The 20,071-nt window shown below is 27.5% G+C and overlaps 3 protein-coding genes across 3 annotated transcripts in view; 1 reads left to right on the plus strand and 2 right to left on the minus strand.

Moving 5' to 3' along the window:
• LOC114127068 (PCI domain-containing protein 2) overlaps positions 1-20,071 on the plus strand; it is a 564,778-nt gene that overhangs the window by 24,074 nt on the left and 520,633 nt on the right. The gene's annotated exons all lie outside the window — the stretch shown is intronic.
• LOC126552701 (uncharacterized) lies at positions 4,967-6,426 on the minus strand. Its single transcript, XM_050207433.1, has 4 exons — positions 6,141-6,426; positions 5,868-6,006; positions 5,586-5,799; positions 4,967-5,501 (listed from the first exon to the last, which is right to left on the minus strand). The coding sequence occupies exons 1-4, from the start codon at positions 6,159-6,161 to the stop codon at positions 5,093-5,095; spliced, it is 783 nt and encodes a 260-aa protein (XP_050063390.1). The 5' UTR covers positions 6,162-6,426; the 3' UTR covers positions 4,967-5,092.
• On the minus strand, positions 6,456-9,961 carry LOC126552613 (uncharacterized). Its single transcript, XM_050207323.1, has 11 exons — positions 9,628-9,961; positions 9,321-9,407; positions 9,190-9,252; positions 9,040-9,126; positions 8,745-8,958; positions 8,418-8,670; positions 7,938-8,330; positions 7,480-7,865; positions 7,131-7,390; positions 6,871-7,023; positions 6,456-6,721 (listed from the first exon to the last, which is right to left on the minus strand). The coding sequence occupies exons 1-11, from the start codon at positions 9,832-9,834 to the stop codon at positions 6,461-6,463; spliced, it is 2,364 nt and encodes a 787-aa protein (XP_050063280.1). The 5' UTR covers positions 9,835-9,961; the 3' UTR covers positions 6,456-6,460.

The following is a 20,071-nucleotide window of genomic DNA, read 5'->3' on the forward strand; positions in this document are numbered from 1 at the left end:
TCCCAATTTGACAGCTGAATCGCGAAACGGCAATTTTACTACGAATCGTCCGTGAATATCTCGTGTAACAGTTTTTTCAAAATGGTTTTTACACTTAATTTCTTCCAATGTATATATTTTGTCGGATGAACATTCTTCTAATTCCCAAAATTTAGATATTTTTTTACCAATATTTATATCATCTTCGGTATTACTCAATGTGAATAACGCGATTTGTGTATTCAACTCAGTCGTAAGTTTCTTATTGAATATACAACCACATACAATCCATCCTAATTGCGTTTTTTGAAATATAAATTTGTGCGGGTCGTATTTAATTTGTTCTTGACACAATAAATCAAAAAATACACCCGCGCCTAATATCATATCTATTTTTTGCGGTTGCGTAAATAATGGGTCAGCGAGTTCAATGCCATCGGGTATTTTAAGATTATGTAGGTCAATCGGTTTTATAGGAATATTACTTGTCAACTTTGATAATACTAAACAATTGATTTCATTTTGATAATCACTGAATCGAGATGTTAATTTAATAGTTATTGCAGTACGGGCAATATGCGACGATAATTGTATTCCCGACACTGAACAATTAACCTTTTCTCTTTTAATACATAATAATTGAGCCATATCTTCGGTTATAAAATTACTTTGCGACCCAGAGTCTAATAGTGCACGACATATAACAGGTAGACCGTTGTTGTCGATAACACGTACTATGGCTGTGGGTAGTATTATTTGGTCATTATAATTATGATATGCGTGTGCTGTCACCGTTGTAATAGGTTCGGGCTCTTAAAGTATAAGTCGTAGATACTTGAAAATTTTACCAGTTATTAAGATTCGCGTTTTCTTTACGTGATTTAAATTTCAAAATATTTTGACTTTTTTTGAGCTATTTATAGACAACTGAAATTTTCAATTTTTCTGAAAAAATATTTTTGAAGTGTCGATAAAATTTTTTTGGCCCTATCAAAATACTTGAAAATTTAATACAAAGTTCCTCATATGTTATTCTTATAGTGATTAAAAAATTATAAGAATACATAGGCACAATTTTTTTTTATTAGCATTTGAAGTTCAAATTTTGACGAAAATTCGTCAAAATTATGAATATTTGCGAAATATTTGAAGTTGAAAAATCATAAAATTTTTTGTGTTTATAACTAAGGATTAAAAATACAACACTAAGTTTTCCATAAGTTTACCTTCAAGTATCTATATAGAAAACTCGAAGCATCATTATAGGAAAAATTTTAAGTGCGTTTGAATTTTAAATTTTAACGAAATAGCGTAACGATAACGATTTATCCTCAATCGATTTTAAATATTTGTTATTATTCAAAAAGTATAAGTCGTAGATACTTGAAAATTTTACCAGTTATTAAGATTCGCGTTTTCTTTACGTGATTTAATTTTCAAAATATTTTTTAATATAAGCTGGGTTTTTTAAACCACCTTTTTCACCAACCACTAGAAATTATATCCTAGGCTGACAAATCATCTTCGTTCAGAATCGTTTTTCGTATACAATGATAACTATCATTGGATTCAAATTTAACACTCCTATAATATATAATAATGATCCATACGGCACCTAATGTACAGCAGAGCGGTACTCACTTGCCCACTTTTTTTTCACTTAGGTATTTAATTAGACTTTAGTTCATTTTTTGAAGTTTTTAGGGCATTTTTACATTTTTTTTAGGTCATCAACATTCTAACTTTTATTACTTATTAATGCTTATCAATAACTGTATCTAATTAATACTACCATTTTAGGTCCAAGCAATGGTTGATAAATTGTAATCAGCAAGATAGGTTTGCCTGGATATATGCTGCCTGTATAAATTTTTATCAGTGTCCATTCTGATTGTTCTATTCTGTGCTCATACGGTGTTCATAATTTTGACTGATGAATTCTATTGATATATTTATATGTTTTGAAATATATTGTAGGCGATCAGGTACTGTCTCATGAATCTTAGAATATAATTTTTTTTGTTTCATTTTAATATAAAATTATATTTTTTATTAATTTTTTAATTAGACAAAACCTTTGTCCTCAACGATCATAAATTAATCGATTTCAGATCCGACTCAAACGTACAAGGTGACACCAAATATAAGCAACGACGTAAAAACTTAAAACCCTTTATTCAAACTACTTAAACTTACACACATAGCAAAAACTGTTTTCTTTTTTCCCTCTGTATTTATAGTAAAATAAATTGCCTCCCCGGTTGAACCACTCCGTTTTTAAAATGTTTTTAAAATGTACTCTAAAATGTTGAATTTTGTTTTTGTGATAATGATATTTTGTTTATTACTTATTATTATAATAGATGATGTCAGAAAATCGGATCCGAGGTTACTGATAAGTCACAACTGAAAATGTATTTCGTACGTCTGTAAGACAAACTTCTAGGCCCGTAAGTAGGTAGTATTATTCGGTTCTATCCCCGTTTTTAAAATTACAGGGAGATTTAAAAAAGTTTGTCCACGACTTTCTCTCTAGAGTGATCAGATTTGTGGGTGTTTCCTATCCTCGTTTTTAACAGTTACAGGGAGATTCACAACTTTTCCCCTTGCGATGGCATTGTCGTCCCCGGGAAAATGTTTACTAAAAAAGAAATTTTACTCAGTTTTCGTTTTTTATCATAGTTTTTTATTCTTCGTTATTTCAACTTATATGCGCAAATGCGCAAATATCAATTAAATAACTTGTGGGCTCATGGCCTAGCGGGTTAAGGCGTTGGGTGTAGAGTTTTTTATATTTGAATTTAGGGTAAGTAAATATGTTAATACTACAGCGAGTGTCATAGTCGACTAGATCAAATTTTGTATTTGCTTGAGACGGGCGAAGTCAATGTTTGTCAAACTAATGTAATTTATTGTCGTTTATATGCAAGGTAATTAAACTATGTTTAACATTGATTGAATATGAAAAGTTCTCAGTTATTTTTACACGTCTACATTAGGTGTGCAAATTATTAATAATTGAATTGTAATTAGACAAAACCTTTGTCCTCAACGATCATAAATTAATCGATTTCAGATCCGACTCAAACGTACAAGGTGACACCAAATATAAGCAACGACGTAAAAACTTAAAACCCTTTATTCAAACTACTTAAAATTACACACATAGCAAAAACTGTTTTCTTTTTTCCCTCTGTATTTATATTAAAATAAATTGCCTCCCCGGTTGAACCACTCCGTTTTTAAATTAGTAAAATACGAGAAAATCTAATATTCAATGTTTTTTTTTTTTTTTTATAGGAATTGAAAGAAGACTTCAACAATACGAGGACTAATGAATCCTCACCATATACTTATGCATGGGAAGCTATAAAATCGGTCATTGTGCCAACTTACCCGAAATCAAAGGAGGAAAAAATAAACATAACAAATGCAACTAATTCAACAATAATAATTCCTAATAATAATACTTATAATAATATTACCAATAATAATATTACCAATATTTATAACAATTGTAACCATTCGAAATATAAGAAGTGAAAATATATATACGTATATAATTTTTTTATATTTAATTTTAATTATATATATATTTTCACATCTTTTTTTTCGAATGGTTACAATTGTTATAAATGTTGGTAATATTATTATTGGGAATTATTATTCTTGAATTCGTTGTATTTGTTATATTTATTTTTGCGTCCTTTGATTTCGGGTAAGTTGAGTTATCCACAGATTTATCTTCATCAAAACGTTGACATAAGGCGTTAAATCGAACATCATAATACATTTATTAAAAATTTTGAAAAATGTATATCTTATATAATAATATTATTTAAAGAATATAAAAATGTATTTATTCAGTTAATCAGTTATAAAAGATCTCTTTCTTATGACCTATCCTTAATAATTTGTTTGATTTTCATGGCTCCTCTTGAACCTTTATTAGCAGCATGGCAATGTTCTTGTTCAAAACGTATAATCTATAAACCTTGCCCTATACTAACCATATAAACGTTTGAAGCCACAAATCCGCCATTATTAGTAGGTCATTTGTATCTTATCATATTATAATTTTGATAACACAATACACAATAATTTCTCACTATAATAAATATATTATATATATTATATATAATATGTTTAAAAAATTTAAAATTTGTAAACGTCTTTTTCGTGAAGGCGTGAAGCTAAAAAGTTTATTTTATTATTTGACGTTTGTTAAATAATTTATAATTTAATGTCGTCTAATTAATTTGAAATGTTGATGATGATCAATTGAATAATTTCATACCTATTATGTTTATAATATAAACTTATAAATTAGGTAAGTGTATAACAATTCTATTTTATTACCAATTATATTATTATTTGTTAATAATACTTAGGTACCTATGTAGGTATATATTTAATTGAGCAATTTCTTAACTACAGTTAGAGTAGGTGTATTTTGACAAATAAAAACAATGTTATATTACATAAAAAAATAAATACTTTTAAAATAAAATAGTTTTATGAAGTTTTTGCCTCTTACTATCCATTTTCATTATTGAAGATGTTAATATTTTACAATAAGAATGTAATCGTATGCTCAAATATGTATGCAAAGTAAGATTTATTAATTTTATTTTATGTGGTCTTGCATGTATGTCCGTTACATACCAACAATCTATTGTTTCAGGAAAAAAAGTTATTTATAATTTATTTATTTATTGTGACAAATATGAATTTAATGAATATCAATGGACAGACCAAAAAAAATTACATTTCAAATATTTTAAACTTAAATTCAAATTTTGGCGGGTTTTCATTATGCATTTGACCTACTCAAAATGGCGGATAATAACTTCACATCATATCACTAGTTAGCATGGCTATAGATACTATGGTTGCCCATCGGAGATTTAATAGTGAAACTAAAAGTTCTCATACCATCCGAATGACATGCCACGCTATCTAGTAGTAATTTTTAGTAACTACTAACTATTAAATAGTTTTTTTTTTATTATTTATTTAAGAATATTTACAATCTGTGTTTGACAGCACAATAAGTAAAATTAATAATAGGTACATGTAAAATATTTGACTTTATATTAAATATTTGATATTTCTAAGTTGATACTAATTTTGATAGCTTTTTTTTGACCTTGTTTTGTTTTTTCGTTTGTTGGTTTTTAGCGTAACTGAACTGCCTCATCCTCATAGTAATGTAAAGAACAAAAATGTTGGTGATTATTTCACTTTTATGATCTCCACAAGGAAAAGTTAATTTAAAATTTCTACTAAAAAAGTCTTCACAAGTTTCCTCAAAAACATTTGGTGATTCTGCATGTTTTTCAAAACATACTTCAATCATTTGTATAATCAAGTATAGATTTTTATTTGGATGAGTTAAGAAGCCCCTTGTTTTCAAATTTACTAATTCTGCCTCTGGTATTATAACTTGTCCATATTCAGGTTTTAAACTATCCAAACATTGTTTACACTTGATATTTGAGTTTAATTTTTTGTTTATATAACTGTAAACACAATATTTATATTGAAAATTAATAATAAGCTAACCTGATACATAATTATTTAATAATTAGGTAATAATTGATTACCCAGATAAAAAGTACACCACACAATCAAAAACAGTAGAGTTCCTGTTAAAATAGTTGTGTTCTTGGAAAATATCGTCAAAGTCCCACACTCCTTCTTCTATTATTGTATCAATTTTATTTTTTAGTTTTAATACTTTTTCTTGTCTTATTGAATTTTTGTTTTCTTGATTAGTTATTTGTCTTATATCGTTTATTGTGATGACAGGTATGTTTTCTGTAAATACATGTGGAACAATTTTAAAATATTTAAATGTAAATAAATTTATATTTTTAATTAGGTACCTTCTAAGATGGTACAATTTCCCGTTTTTGGAGGTTTTATCAATGAATACACAGATAATATCCTATATAATTGTAGGTATGTTGGAGTTGATGGGTGATCATTTGGTCCTGCAACTTGTCTTATAATCCCAAAAAATTTCTTGAAAGAAAATATTGATACATATTAATAATTAAATATTTAAATATGTTAGGTAGGTATTTGTTGATATTTGTTTTATTTTTAGTAAAGTACTGTTTATGTAAGATCATTAGTTTATAAATATTAAATAATACCTCTAAACAGTCTTGATTCATTTTATATGTTAAAACATATGAAAAATTGCATTCATTAAGTAGGTAATAAATTAAGTCTAACGTTGATTTTATGGTTATTCTGAGTCCATCTGCAGTCTGCTTTGTCAAAAATTCATCATCCTTAATTATATTTTTTTTTAAATTTGTCTCCCAGTTGTTCAGCCATTCTAATGCTTCTTTTAGAACCTTAAAAACAAAAATAATATTTAAATTTTAGATATTCAAACACATTTTAATACATAAATAAAAATAAAATAAATTAATTTAAAACAACATTATACATTGGTTAAATTATATTATTATTTGTGTTTTGAAATAACTACTTCCCTTTTAATTTCACAAAAGCAATAAAGTTTACACGTGCAACACTTAACACACAGAAAAACCTCTAAATCATGGCTATCTTTTTTTATGCCTTCTGCAGGAAATTTACGATTGAGTGCATCAAAAATATCATTCATCTTTTCTGTAAAGATAATAGTTTCTTCACATCCAGTAAATCCATCATAATTTTTATTTTTATAAAATTGAATTGCTTTTGCCATAGATCTACTAAAAACCTGAAATTAAGTGTATAAATGTGCAATTAATCATATTTTTCGTATAATATACTACCTATATACCTAATCTACTATTATATATATTTTTAATGTTTAGTGTTTAGTCTGAATGATAAATAAATAAAATCTGTATATTTTTCAATACATACTTGTGATGCATATTTCACCTTCATTTTTGTTAAATTATTAAGCTCAATATGATTTTTTGTCACTTTTGGACAAACTTTTAGTAGTGTTTTTGAATCATTGTAAAAGACTTTCTCATAAAATGACCATTTTATAGGTGCTTTAGTTGAGTCAATCTAAAAAGTTTATTGCACACATACAATTATTATAACATGCATTCTTCATTTCTTTCTCATTAGTACAAATACACTTTAAGTTAAGGTAGCTAACAATTTTATCTTACCCTTAAGTTTTTGTTATTATACAATCTATTGCGTACAGTTTTTAACAAATGCGGCGCATCTGAGAAAACAAAAACTTTTCTTTTATTGTCAAATGGATTTTCAAATGAATTATTTAATTCATTAGCTTTTGTCACTATGCCCAATATATTCCACATTGTACGATTCGTAGAAGCGCCATCACTAGTTATTCCTAATATTTGAATCCCAATATTTTCTAAAAGTAATATTGCTTTTACAACAATTTTTGCAAGGTCAATTCCTAAAAAAATAAATCACATTAATTCAATAAACCCATTAGTTCATGAGTATGATAATGTTACTATATTAATATATTTAAATAATATTTACCTTTGACAGATCCTTTAGAAGTAAATACAGCAATTGGTTGGTGTATACTATCTGCTAACGTTTGAAGCATTAAGACTAATGCATGATCAGCTTTTTCAGAACCTTGAATTTTTATATCTAACCCATCACCATAGTCCTGAAGTCCAAGATATGTCAATGACCGTGTATTGACACTTAAACTCTGCCTTAGAAATATCTCATCAAAAACGAGAATACCTTTTTTTTGATGATCTGTCTTTGTTTCAAATTTTTTTTTAAGTAATTCAAAAAATTGTCCATCAAATCCACACCCTATTTCTAAGGCTAGTAGGTGTTTACGTATTGTATTAACACAAGGCAATGGCAAAATATTCTGATTCCTAAGATACTTATAACCACTAGGAGATCTGTTACATATAAATCAAAAATATTATTAATATTTTAATGTTATTATATTTTTTTTCTTTAGGTACCCCTACCTTATTTGAAATAGTAAGCATAACATCATCCAATTTTCACTATACTTCCTATTTTTAGAATTTTTAACTTTTGCAGCAGAAAATATTTCTTTAATAAGCTCACATTGGCCTTGTGGTATATTAAATTGATCCAATATTTCATTTAGATTTTTATCATTCATATTACTCATTTGTAACTTGATTTGATTTAACTTGTATTGGAATTTAGCAATGGATAAACGAGCACGAGCATTTTTTATTTTTAAAATATTGATACATTTTTTAACTCTTTGGAGTGATTGTTTTTTTGTAGGTGAAAAATATGTTCTTACATTTTTTTGGCGAAGCAATCTTAAACGTTTTTTGGCAATTGAATATGTCAATCTTCGACACCATACACATGCATTTTTGGAACTTCATGAAACAGTAACATATTTAGGGTATAATAAAAAATTGTTTGATTAGTGTTAAATATAATATATATGTCATCTATTTTAATACCTATCATCATATTTTAAGAATATTGAACACTTTATATGTTTCCATTGGCCATTACTTTCAATACACTGGGAACCAAATATGGATTTAATATCTAAATATTCTGTGGATGAAGTAGCTCCTCTACAACATCTAATTTTATCAAGTAACAATAATAGTTGTTGTACATCTTGAACACTTTTAAGCTGATCTATGTCTATTTTTAAATCTGATATTAGTACTTCTTTTCCATTCAAATGTATTAATATTTTAGAATCTATTTTAAAATAAAAATGAATGTATTGCTTATACTATTATTCATATAAAAACATATTATATTACTGTAAGTACCTTTGGTAATAATAAGTTGTTTTTCAATGTATCTTAAAAAATTTTTTTCAAAAGAGCTTAATTTATGAAATACAATAGCAAGATTTCCAGTACTTTGCACACATTCTATACTAGCTTGCCATTTATTAGGTATACTTATAGAATAGATATTTTTAAAAATATTAGTGTACAATGTATCATCTAAATCAGATTCCAATTGTGTAACTGAATTTAACTGTAAACATATTACATAAATGTATAGATAATGTTATTATTTAGTAATTTATTTTTTAAATAAGTTTCTAAAATAATGTACTTTTCTCTTTTTTGGTTCTGAACACTCTGGTGAAATGAGATCACAATTATTTTGCATAATGGGAGCAGATTGGTTCAAATCTGAAGTCTAAATGAAAATTTTTTAAAAATATTTTTCTCACTCATGTGTAACACAATAAACAATACTTACTACTTCACATGTTACTGGTTTAGTTACTAATGAATCTGATGACATATCATTTAATTGTAGAATCTATAGGTAATCATCACAAAATACAAAAATCATTTCAGGGTCTAAAAAAAATTATTGATCTAACAAACCTCATCACTGGTGGAAATAGCTGTGGTAATGCTGCAATTTTTTATTGGTATAGCTCCTTCTTTCAAGCGATACCTCTTTAGGCATATCTTGATCAAAATAAAAAACATATTCAACAATTTTAGCATTTATAATTATATTATGATTAAATCCCTAGCTTTCCAGTTTGTGTTATTATGATACCAACATCCACATTGTTATAGACTATTTTATTAAATATATAAACATTCTCCTCAAATCCATTAAATAATGAATAATTAAAATAGTACACTCTTTTATATAGGTAATACTCATTCTTTATTTACATACCGTGTATTTACTACATCCTTCACCAGAACTCCATGTACTAATAACATCACTTTCTTGGAAATGATTTAAACAAATTCGATGACTTTTTTTCAAAGTCATTCCAAGAGCTATTTCCCACATACTTTTTTCTTTTTCATTTTTTGGTATACCAAATGTATTTTTTGATTTTACATGAGGTACCCGAACACTACAATAAAAATCAGACATTTTTACAAAATACCTATATAAAATAAAATAAAAAATATTAATGCTGTACTAATTTAGTACAGACTACTAATAGCCGTGTGATGGACTGATGTCTAATCTTAGCAAAATATTTATGATGTATATAATATTGATTTAGTGTATGTAATAACTAATAAGTAATAACTAATATTGGTAAAGTTAATGCATGTTATTAATCTTATATATAAAAATGAATCGCAAAATGTTGGTAAGCGCATAACTAAACAACCCCTGGACCGATTTGGCTGATTTTTTTCTTCAACTGTTCGGAATTGCCAGGAGAAGGTTCTTACGGACGAAAAATTTGAAAAAGTTATCAGGTTTGAGAAATATGACGAGATGGTGATGAAATTACAGAGGCGCCATCTGTCCAGCAAATAGTAAACTAAATTATTTTTGGTAGTCAATGGCAACCATTTAAATAAAATAAATAATTTATTTAAAATGTTATAACAAGGTTGTTTTTAATAATGCAAGCAAAAAAAGAAATTAAAAATCTTTATACATAAAAATGGAGACAAAAATGTATAAAAATTCATCAATTGAGAACAGCTGAACCGATTTCGCTAATTATTTTTTAGGAGTATTTGTTATTGTCTGGAGAAGGTTTTTACGAAAGAAAATTTTTAAAAAGTCAACCGAATAAGTAGAAAAAGTGCAAAATCTATTCATTGATGTCTGGGATTTGAACTCGATACCGTTGTCTTTATTTACTCTATGGTAGACGTAGACATCTAAACATCAGCTCGATGTACAATCAATATAATCTATGGTTTCTATAGTTATTTTAGTTTGGAAATTTGAAATTTGTTGAGTGAATTTTTTTTTTAGTTCACAATAATCTATCTATCTTCTATCTTCTATATATATAAAAATAGAGACAAAAATGTATAACATTTCATCAATTGAGAACGGCTGGATCGATTTCGCTCATTCTTATTTTGTTTGGGTCGTAATTTCCAGGAGAAGGTTCTTATGTAAGAAAAAGTTAAGAAAATTGCACGGAAAATTAAAAAAAAATACAATGAAAAATAAAAAATACCGATGACTACTATTACTCTTATTATTACTATTTTATTTTCGGTAATCATGGTAACAATTTTTTTGTTATTATTATTTATTTTCCCCATTTTTGTAACATTTTTCACTGATGATTCGCTCCTATTGGTCGTAAGAGAAGGTGCTTATGTAGTACAATTTTAGATGTAAAAAAACAACAACAACTGTCACTGCAGTCCAGCAAGAAAATAAACTATAGGTGCTTATGTAGTACAATTTTAGGAAAATCCACCAGAAAACTTCGGAATCTGGATGTAAAAAAACAACAACTGTCACTGCAGTCCAGCAAGAAAATAAACTATATTAAGGTCACTATTGATTATGATTGAATATAATAATTATAAACCTGTTGTTATATTTTGTTAAAACCATAACAGCAAAAATAAGAATTAGCAAAATAAGTCAATGTCTACAGTAAATTTCAAATTCACAGCAATAAACTAACATAACAAGTTATACCAAGTTTTATTGTTTTACCAACAGGCAACAATATAAAAATCACGAGATGGCACATTATTGTATTTTACCCCCCGTAGTAAAATAAAAAAATGATATAACTTTGAAACTTAATTGTTAGAAATTATAAGCTTGCGTACACATCTCGCGGGGTCCGCAATACACCATGTGTGGATTGCCTACATGATAATATACTGCTCGAATAATCATAAGAGAGTCTCGCGGCAACGGCAAGCAGAATGACTATAATATTATGACTTGAGTAACTCACTGACTAATAAACGTAGAGCCTGAACAATGATAGATCGATGCTTAAAATTTACACGGTACATTCGTAAAATCGTACCACAAATTAGTGTGCAATAAGAAAGCATTTTACAAAATTCGCATATTAAAGTGGTGGTTTCACAAGATTTTTGAGAATCAAAACGGTCAATGAAAATATATAAGTTTTGAACACCGTTAAACCGAATATTAAATAACAAATTAATCAAAATTCGAATCATATTATATAGAATTGGCATTTTTAACGGGCAACGAAGTGCACGGAGCCAGCTACAACAACGCCTGGACCAATTTGGCCAAATCTTTTTTTCAAATGTTCGTTGAAATGAACAACAGTTAAATGAACAACAAAAGTATGTATTTGAAACTCTTATGAAAGTAACAAATGATGAAACTGGAGGGATTTACTTCTTAGATGCACCTGGTGGTACAGGAAAAACTTTTTTGATTTCATAATATTAGCAACAATTCGCTCACAAAATAAAATTGCACTTGCACTCGCTTCGTCGGGAATCGCAGCAACTTTGCTTGAAGGTGGTCGAACAGCCCATTCAGCACTAAAATTGCCATTAAATATGCAAAGCAATGAAACTCCAACCTGCAACGTTTCGAAGAACTCTGCAATGGCAAAGGTTTTGCAGCAATGTAAATTGATTGTTTGGGATGAATGCACGATGGCACATAAAAAATCTTTGGAGGCTTTGGACAGAACCTTAAAAGATCTACGGAGCAATAATAACCGATTTGGTGGTGCAATGATTTTATTAGCAGGAGATTTTCGTCAAACATTGCCGGTGATTCCACGATCAACGCCAGCTGATGAACTCAATGCATGTCTAAAGTCCTCCAGTTTGTGGAAACATGTCAAAGTACTTCATTTAAGCAAGAATATGCGTGTCGAGTTGCAAAATGACCAATCTGGAAACATATTCTCTAAACAACTCATTGACATTGGTAATGGCAAATTTCCTATAGACATGTTGACTGGCTGCATTAACTTTCCTCAAAGTTTTTGTCAGTTAACTCGATCAAAAGATGAACTTATTCAGAAGGTGTTTCCAGATGTTTCTCAAAATTACAGAAACCATGATTGGTTGAGCGAACGAGCTATACTGGCTGCAAAAAACATAGATGTAAATGAATTAAATTTCAAAATTCAAGAACAAATTACAGGCGAATTGAGGATATATAAATCAGTTGATTCGGCTGTATAGATGATGTAGTCAACTATCCACCGGAATTTTTAAAATCGCTGGATTTGCCAGGATTGCCACCTCACAATCTTCAATTAAAGGTTGGATCGGTGGTTATAATGTTGCGAAATATCAACCAACCGCGTCTTTGCAACGGTACACGGTTAGCGATAAAAAAATTACTAAACAATGTGATAGAAGCAACTATACTCAAAGGAAAGTATAAAGGAGAAGATGTTCTCATACCGCGCATCCCAATGATTCCGACTGATGTGCCATTTGAGTTTAAACGACTACAGTTTCCAGTGCGTCTTGCTTTTGCTATGACTATAAACAAGTCCCAGGGGCAATCATTAAGTGTTTGTGGTATTAATCTAGAAAACCCATGTTTCTCACATGGTCAATTGTATGTTGCCTGTTCCCGTGTTGGAAAACCACCAGATTTGTTTATCTATGCGCCAGGTAATCAATCAAAAAACATCGTATACCACAAAGCACTACAATGATAATAATAATAATTATGATTCACATGATTAACAATAAAGCGATTACTTACTTTTAAATCATTATATATGTTTTATTTAATTATTTTTTATTCACAACGCCCTATCACCAGGGTGACGGTTCTGTTCAGGAGAATTTTTTAAAATACGTAGGCACAAAAACTGCCACATTACAAAATAAATCTTTCGTCGTGAATTCGACGTAATATTAGCACTATCAATAAAATTAAATTAAAAATTAACACACGGCATACGAAAATGCAAAAAAAGAAAGTAACACACGGGCAACGCCGTGTCGGGTCAGCTAGTAAAGATATAAATATAAAGCCCGCTAAAATTATAAATCTTGTTGTTTCTATAGTAATTCACTAGGTAGCGCTAGGTGGTATTATGATTCAGCGAGAAACTTGTACTCCGCCTGTGGGTATTATTTAACATAGGCCGATGGGCAACCATAGTATCTATAGCCATGCTAGTTAGCAATCTAGTTTATTATCTATATCTGTGGTTATAAATTATAATATTGTCGACCAAATTATTTGTCGGCTAAAAAACTGTCGGCTATAATATTTGTCGGCTAAAATATTGTTCTGCTAAAATACATGTCCAACAAAAGATGTTTCGGCTAAAAAAATTTTCGTCTGAAATGCGGTTCGGACACAATATTTTCGGATTTTCTATGCGCTCCCGATTGGAACGCTGATTTTTTATGGCAATCTGTAAATATCTAATTATCAGAGGACCTTTTAGGAAAGATTAAAATTAAAATTCAGATAATATTTTTAAACTCGATTGTTAATAGAAAAAAAAAGATTTTATTACATTAAAACAAAAATAATTCATAACATTTTTTTTTTTTATAAATGTTCGAAGTGGCCTCCATTATTTGTAACATAGAGTTGAAATTTTTGGACCCAAGCGTTTTTAACATTTTCTAATGTCTCAGATAAAATATTTTGAATATTTTGTTCAATTTTATGACGGAAATCAGGCAATGAACACGATGGATTATAGATTGTATTAATTATAACTGTAAGATTATGTCCAATTTCGTAACTTTTGGTTCACTTTATGATGTGAATTTTGTAGTGATATTTTGGATTTTGTAAAAATTTAAACTTAAGATCACATTTATGCATAAAAAATAAATATTACATCAAATAAAAATAAAATATACCTATTTGAATGCGTTGTTTATACTCACTTTTTCTTAACTTATAATATAGCTCCAACAAACATAATTATTTTTGATGACAAGTGATTCAGGACTGCTAAATTTCCACATCACCCAAAAGGTATTAGCATAGGCGCGTTTTTTTTTAGTGGTATCGTCAGCAGCCTTATTCCACTTATACCACAGGGCACAGATACATATAATATGTATAGTATATATCTGTGAATAATACTTACCAAAGAAATTCTTGACCATTAATCTTGGTTAGGTTTGGTAAAATTTTTTTTACATTGTAACTACAAAATAATTTTTAAATATTTATGATTTTAAATAATTTTAATACCTATATAAACATTTGTTTTAAGTCTAAAAAGTAAATTTAAGTTTCAGATGAACAGAAACTTCATATTCTAAACTATTCAATACATCTTTTGTTCACAAACAAAGGTTTTTCTATAGGTTTTTCTACTATTCCTAGTATTTCTACAACCTTTATATTTTTGTTATTATATCAAAAAATATTATTAAAATTTGTTGTAAAACCTTCAATTCAATTTTATCTCATAGCAACATTTTTTTGTTTTATAAATTATTAATTATTGTACTCATTATTACGCTAATTTTTGGAACAAATTAATTTTAAATTCAATAATAATAATTTTACAGAAGGACAGGACAATCATCAGTTTGACAGTTCAAAAAATCAAAATTATTGTCTACATAATATTTTTTAAACCTTATAAGAATATTGCTAATATAATTATTACTATATTCCTTAGTCTTATTATTTCTCACAAATATTTTAATACCTAATAATTTATATTTTTTCAAAAACATATTAAACAATATTATTATTTCTCATCTATTTTAATAAGTTATATTAGACTATATCTTCCAAGTTTTCCAACTACACAACCTTTGGAATTTCTTAAGATCGTTTCTACAACTCAAACCAAACACTTTTCAACAGCTCAACAAACAGAATTGCAATTTCTACTTTTTATTTTTATTTTTAAAATTGTATAACTTTTAAAACCTAAAGCAAAATTGTACACAAATAATATTAATACGATAATATTATTTATTGATTAATGATATATTGAAATTAATAGCAACCATCATAAACAAAAATTTCCGTCGTAAATCTCAAATTTCTGTTTGAGCACCTCCCGGGGTTGGGCTTATCACTTTTTAACTTGGCCTATATTCTGCCCATAGGTCTAATACCAAATTTCATCGCAATCGGTCCAGTCGTTTAGGAATACATAAAGGACAGACAGAAATCCAATTTTATATACTTCTGATTCTGACCATGTGATTATTGTAATAAAGAACACTCCCTATTTTGAAAATTAAAAAGATATTTCGAAGTACAAACAGATTTTATCGAAAAATGTAAGATACTTTTAAAGAAAATAAAACGCAAACAATTATTTTGAACAGATTGTATGGTAGAGTTTTGTTTTGATATATTATTTATCCAAATAAGTGGACAATATTCTAAATAAGAACAAACAAATTTAGAGAGGAATATACAATTTTCAAGGGAATAAGATCCATAAATGAGCACAAGTGAGCTTAATAAAACCCAAAATACGCATAGCTTTATTTTTAATCATCTCTGCGTGAGATAAAAAATTTAATTTAATGCCTAAATCCTTAAATTGTGAAACAAGCTTCACATATTATTTTTGTTTGCGGACGCCGCTGAGTTATTGCTAATCTACTATATGTCATTTTTGCTCTTCACTTTTTGCCCTAACTGGTTCTCCCAGCGCACATAATAAATAACCTTCTTTTACTTACGAATTTATTTCACGTCGAGAACACTGGAACAGTATCAGTACAGTATAATTTAATATAATTATATCTATATAATTTATAAAACGAATTAATATATATAAAGTATTTAAGTATGTAAAACTATTGACTGTAAGCGGTGTACTGAGTCTCAATTAAATATCAACTATGTAATATATTATATGCTGTTTTTCGTTTCGTAATTACTCGATTGTGGCCAGTTTAAAAAAACCATAGACCTATTAACTAATAGTTATAAATAAGTTATAAATAGTTTATAAGTCTATGAAAAAAACAATAAAAAAACAGCGGCTTTGTGTAACATCTATAGGTAATACATACAACTATAATAACCACGGTATAGTTCAGTTGGTAATTGGTATCAGATCTAACATGTAATGTAAACGTTTCATGGAATAATACAAACAACAGTTTAATTAAGAATATCAAAATTTCAGAAAGTTTGAATACTTGTTCACGATGCGTTAATGTACATTATAAATTTAAATTTGAACAACTTATTCAAATTAACTTTATAAACATCAACAAGCACAACAGTCATGATTGAAAATTATAGTATGTAATTTATAATATTTATTAATATAACTAGATTTTAGTTATATAATAATTAATAATAAAGAAAAACTCTTTAAAAATTAACTTTTTAGCACGCACATTCCAAAAAACGGGATATCTTATGTTTAGGGATGTGTATAAACTTCTTTTTTTTACTTGTACAAAATTGTACAAATAGTTATATTTTACTATTTAGGTATGGTATTAAAATTTGAAAGTGGAAACACTAGCAAAGTAAAGCTTCTAATAATATACATAATATTGAATATACTATAAAATATATTATGTATAATATAATATATATACTATAGTAGTATATTATAAACTATATAATTATTAACCACTAAATAGATCAATTAACTGAAATATACTTTTGAAAGTTATTAATATTCACTTGCTATCTTGAATATTCTTGATAAATTTTATTTTATAAAATCAATGGCACAGTTAACATTTCTAAGGGGTTAAGAATAGACAATTTTTACAAAAATCAAAATTAATAATGATTAATTGAAATTGGTTTTATTATTAAATTAGCAAAATTACAAATATTGAAATATATTCGATGTAAAATAAAATATAAGATAAAAAGCACTTATTCTTAAGTTGTTATTCGTAATAAAATTATTGTTTTATGTTAATATATATATGATAAAATTATATTATAGATATATTATGTAGCTATCAACCTCATTATGAATTATAAAAAAATGTTTTGACTGATCACTTTGAGTGTGCTAGTGCTACACTGCTACTTCCTGTTAATGCTATTAGTTATTAGTTTATTACAATACAATTGAAAACATTTGTTTTTATGTAATAAACTAATAAATACAGAATATAGTGATTTCTCTAGTGCATAGTTTAATTTTACAAATTTCAAATATAGATATTATGTTATAAGAGTTAAAGAGTACCTATACAATATACCTACTTATTTTTAGATGAAATAGAGTTAATATCTTTAATGCTGAATAAAGATGAATTTATATTATACATTACTCAACAATATAATCAAAATGATTGTTGTACACCGCTTGAACCAATTATATGGGCAGTACATTTTAATATTCCTAAATTCCAAAGGCTACCAGTGTTAGAAAATATATTACTTCGGAGTACGGCATTTATAAAAAAATGTTATAGCTTTCTACCAGATAAACAAATAATCGGGAAAACATACGAAGCTTTAGGAATACCTACAGTTTGTGGTGAACCAGATAAGTAAGTACTATTATAGTAATTATTATTTATTTATTTAATAATAAACGCCATACAGCTTTTATAAGTACCTATAACAAATAATACAAATGAAGTAAGAAAATAACATGTTATATTTTTAATAGTTAATACATAATTAAACTAAAACTATTTAAAAGAAAAGAAGGGGTCCAAATCAGATTGTAATATGCAAGGATGGAGTGGTTGGTTTTTGGCATAGTAAGCATTAAAAATTGGAATGTGAAATAAAATAGAATGATAATTTGTGGTGGGAGACAGTAATTTAAAATAAAAACGTACAGGAGAATCGATTTCGCTATTTAGCACGTTCATAATAAAAGTTAAATTAGTTTTGAGCCTATAAATTACGGTAGGCTTAAGAAACTAAGCATAGAAGTGTCAATTATAAGAGCTACTAGAAAATCGATTATTTAAAGAACATAATTGGCAAAATGGCAACCCTCAAAAATATGTATACGTACCTAATACGTATATATTAGATAATATAGAGTGTAGACCTTCGTAAGACTCTTAAGTTACCTAATGGCTAATAATAATAGAAACCATAGCTGCACTATAGACTATAGAGTTTAGGAAAGATGAGTTGTAACTTGTATTACTTATATTCCAATATTGCTCTCACGAATGCATAGTATAGTCTTCAGTGGCGTAATATGGTGGGGGGATTTGGGTGTCGTGTCCCTCATTGACCTTATTTTTTTTAAAAAAAAAAAAATGGTTAATTAAATTTATTTACTGATATTATTTTATATTATTGAATATTTTGTAATTATTTATTTCCGTGTCACATGTGTAGATAGGTACCTATATACATTTATTGTACTGAAATGAGATACTTCTGAATTTATAGGTAAAGGTTATAGGTAAAATGTAAAAGTTCATCCTCTCGTATAAACATGACTACATTACGCCACTGATTAAGTCTTCAGAGTTTCTGAGGTGTTAACAATTTAAAATATTTTGAAAATTTAACCGTGTAGGTATATAATATAGATAACCCTTATATGTATACCTATAAACATTTGGTGAAAATTTCAATTATTAAGATTAGTTTTTGACTTACAAAGTTACAACAATACAAATTGATTTTGTCAAAAACGTGTTGCGTAAATTTTCCGTTTTTCTGTCACTTAAGTGGTTTTTCCCGACGCTTTTGAAATAGTAGAATACCTAGTAGAGAAGACAAGGGCGTATTTCTGGGGGGGGGGGGGCGATAGGGCGATCGCCCTCCCCAGAGCCTCTGTTTTTATTTCTATTTAATAGTACCTACTTTAATATTTTCGTAATTATATGTAATTATGATACAAAAAGTGTACACCGAATAAAGTAAAATAATTAAACATTTTAGAATAGCGCTCCTAGTTGTTTAAATAGGTTAACATATACATTTTTGTATTTTTGGTTTTTTTTTTTAAATTATATCAATAAGTCGCCCCCCCCCTTGAAAACAGTGCCAGAGACGCCCTTGAGAGAAGATAAATTGTCACTTTGACTTTAGAGGTAAACCTGAAGACGTATTTATGATAATTTTATAATTTTATAATTGCATATAGGCAAGTATCTTGTATCTAGGTAAAACCATAAAGGTATTTGGTTGATAAAAAAATTAGGTTTATTAAACAGTATCATGAAGTTAAAAAATATTCTTTTGTATTTATTTTGTATTATTTGTATACAGTTAAAAAAAAGTTCAATTCAATTAGGTTATTTATAATATAACTTAAGCAATATGGCTATTGGGTACCTATTACAATGTAACCTATAATATATTATATTTTATGTGACTTATTATTTTTTAAGTATTTAAATTTTTGTTGATAACTTAAATATATAATTCAATAAATTTAATAACTATTATATAATTTAAAAATATTGTAGATTGATATTTTTACCTATTTTTAGATGTTTTTTAAATGCTTATAAAAAGTATA

The sequence above is a fragment of the Aphis gossypii genome, chromosome 1 (assembly GCF_020184175.1).
Source record: "Aphis gossypii isolate Hap1 chromosome 1, ASM2018417v2, whole genome shotgun sequence".
Lineage (NCBI taxonomy): Eukaryota > Metazoa > Arthropoda > Insecta > Hemiptera > Aphididae > Aphis > Aphis gossypii.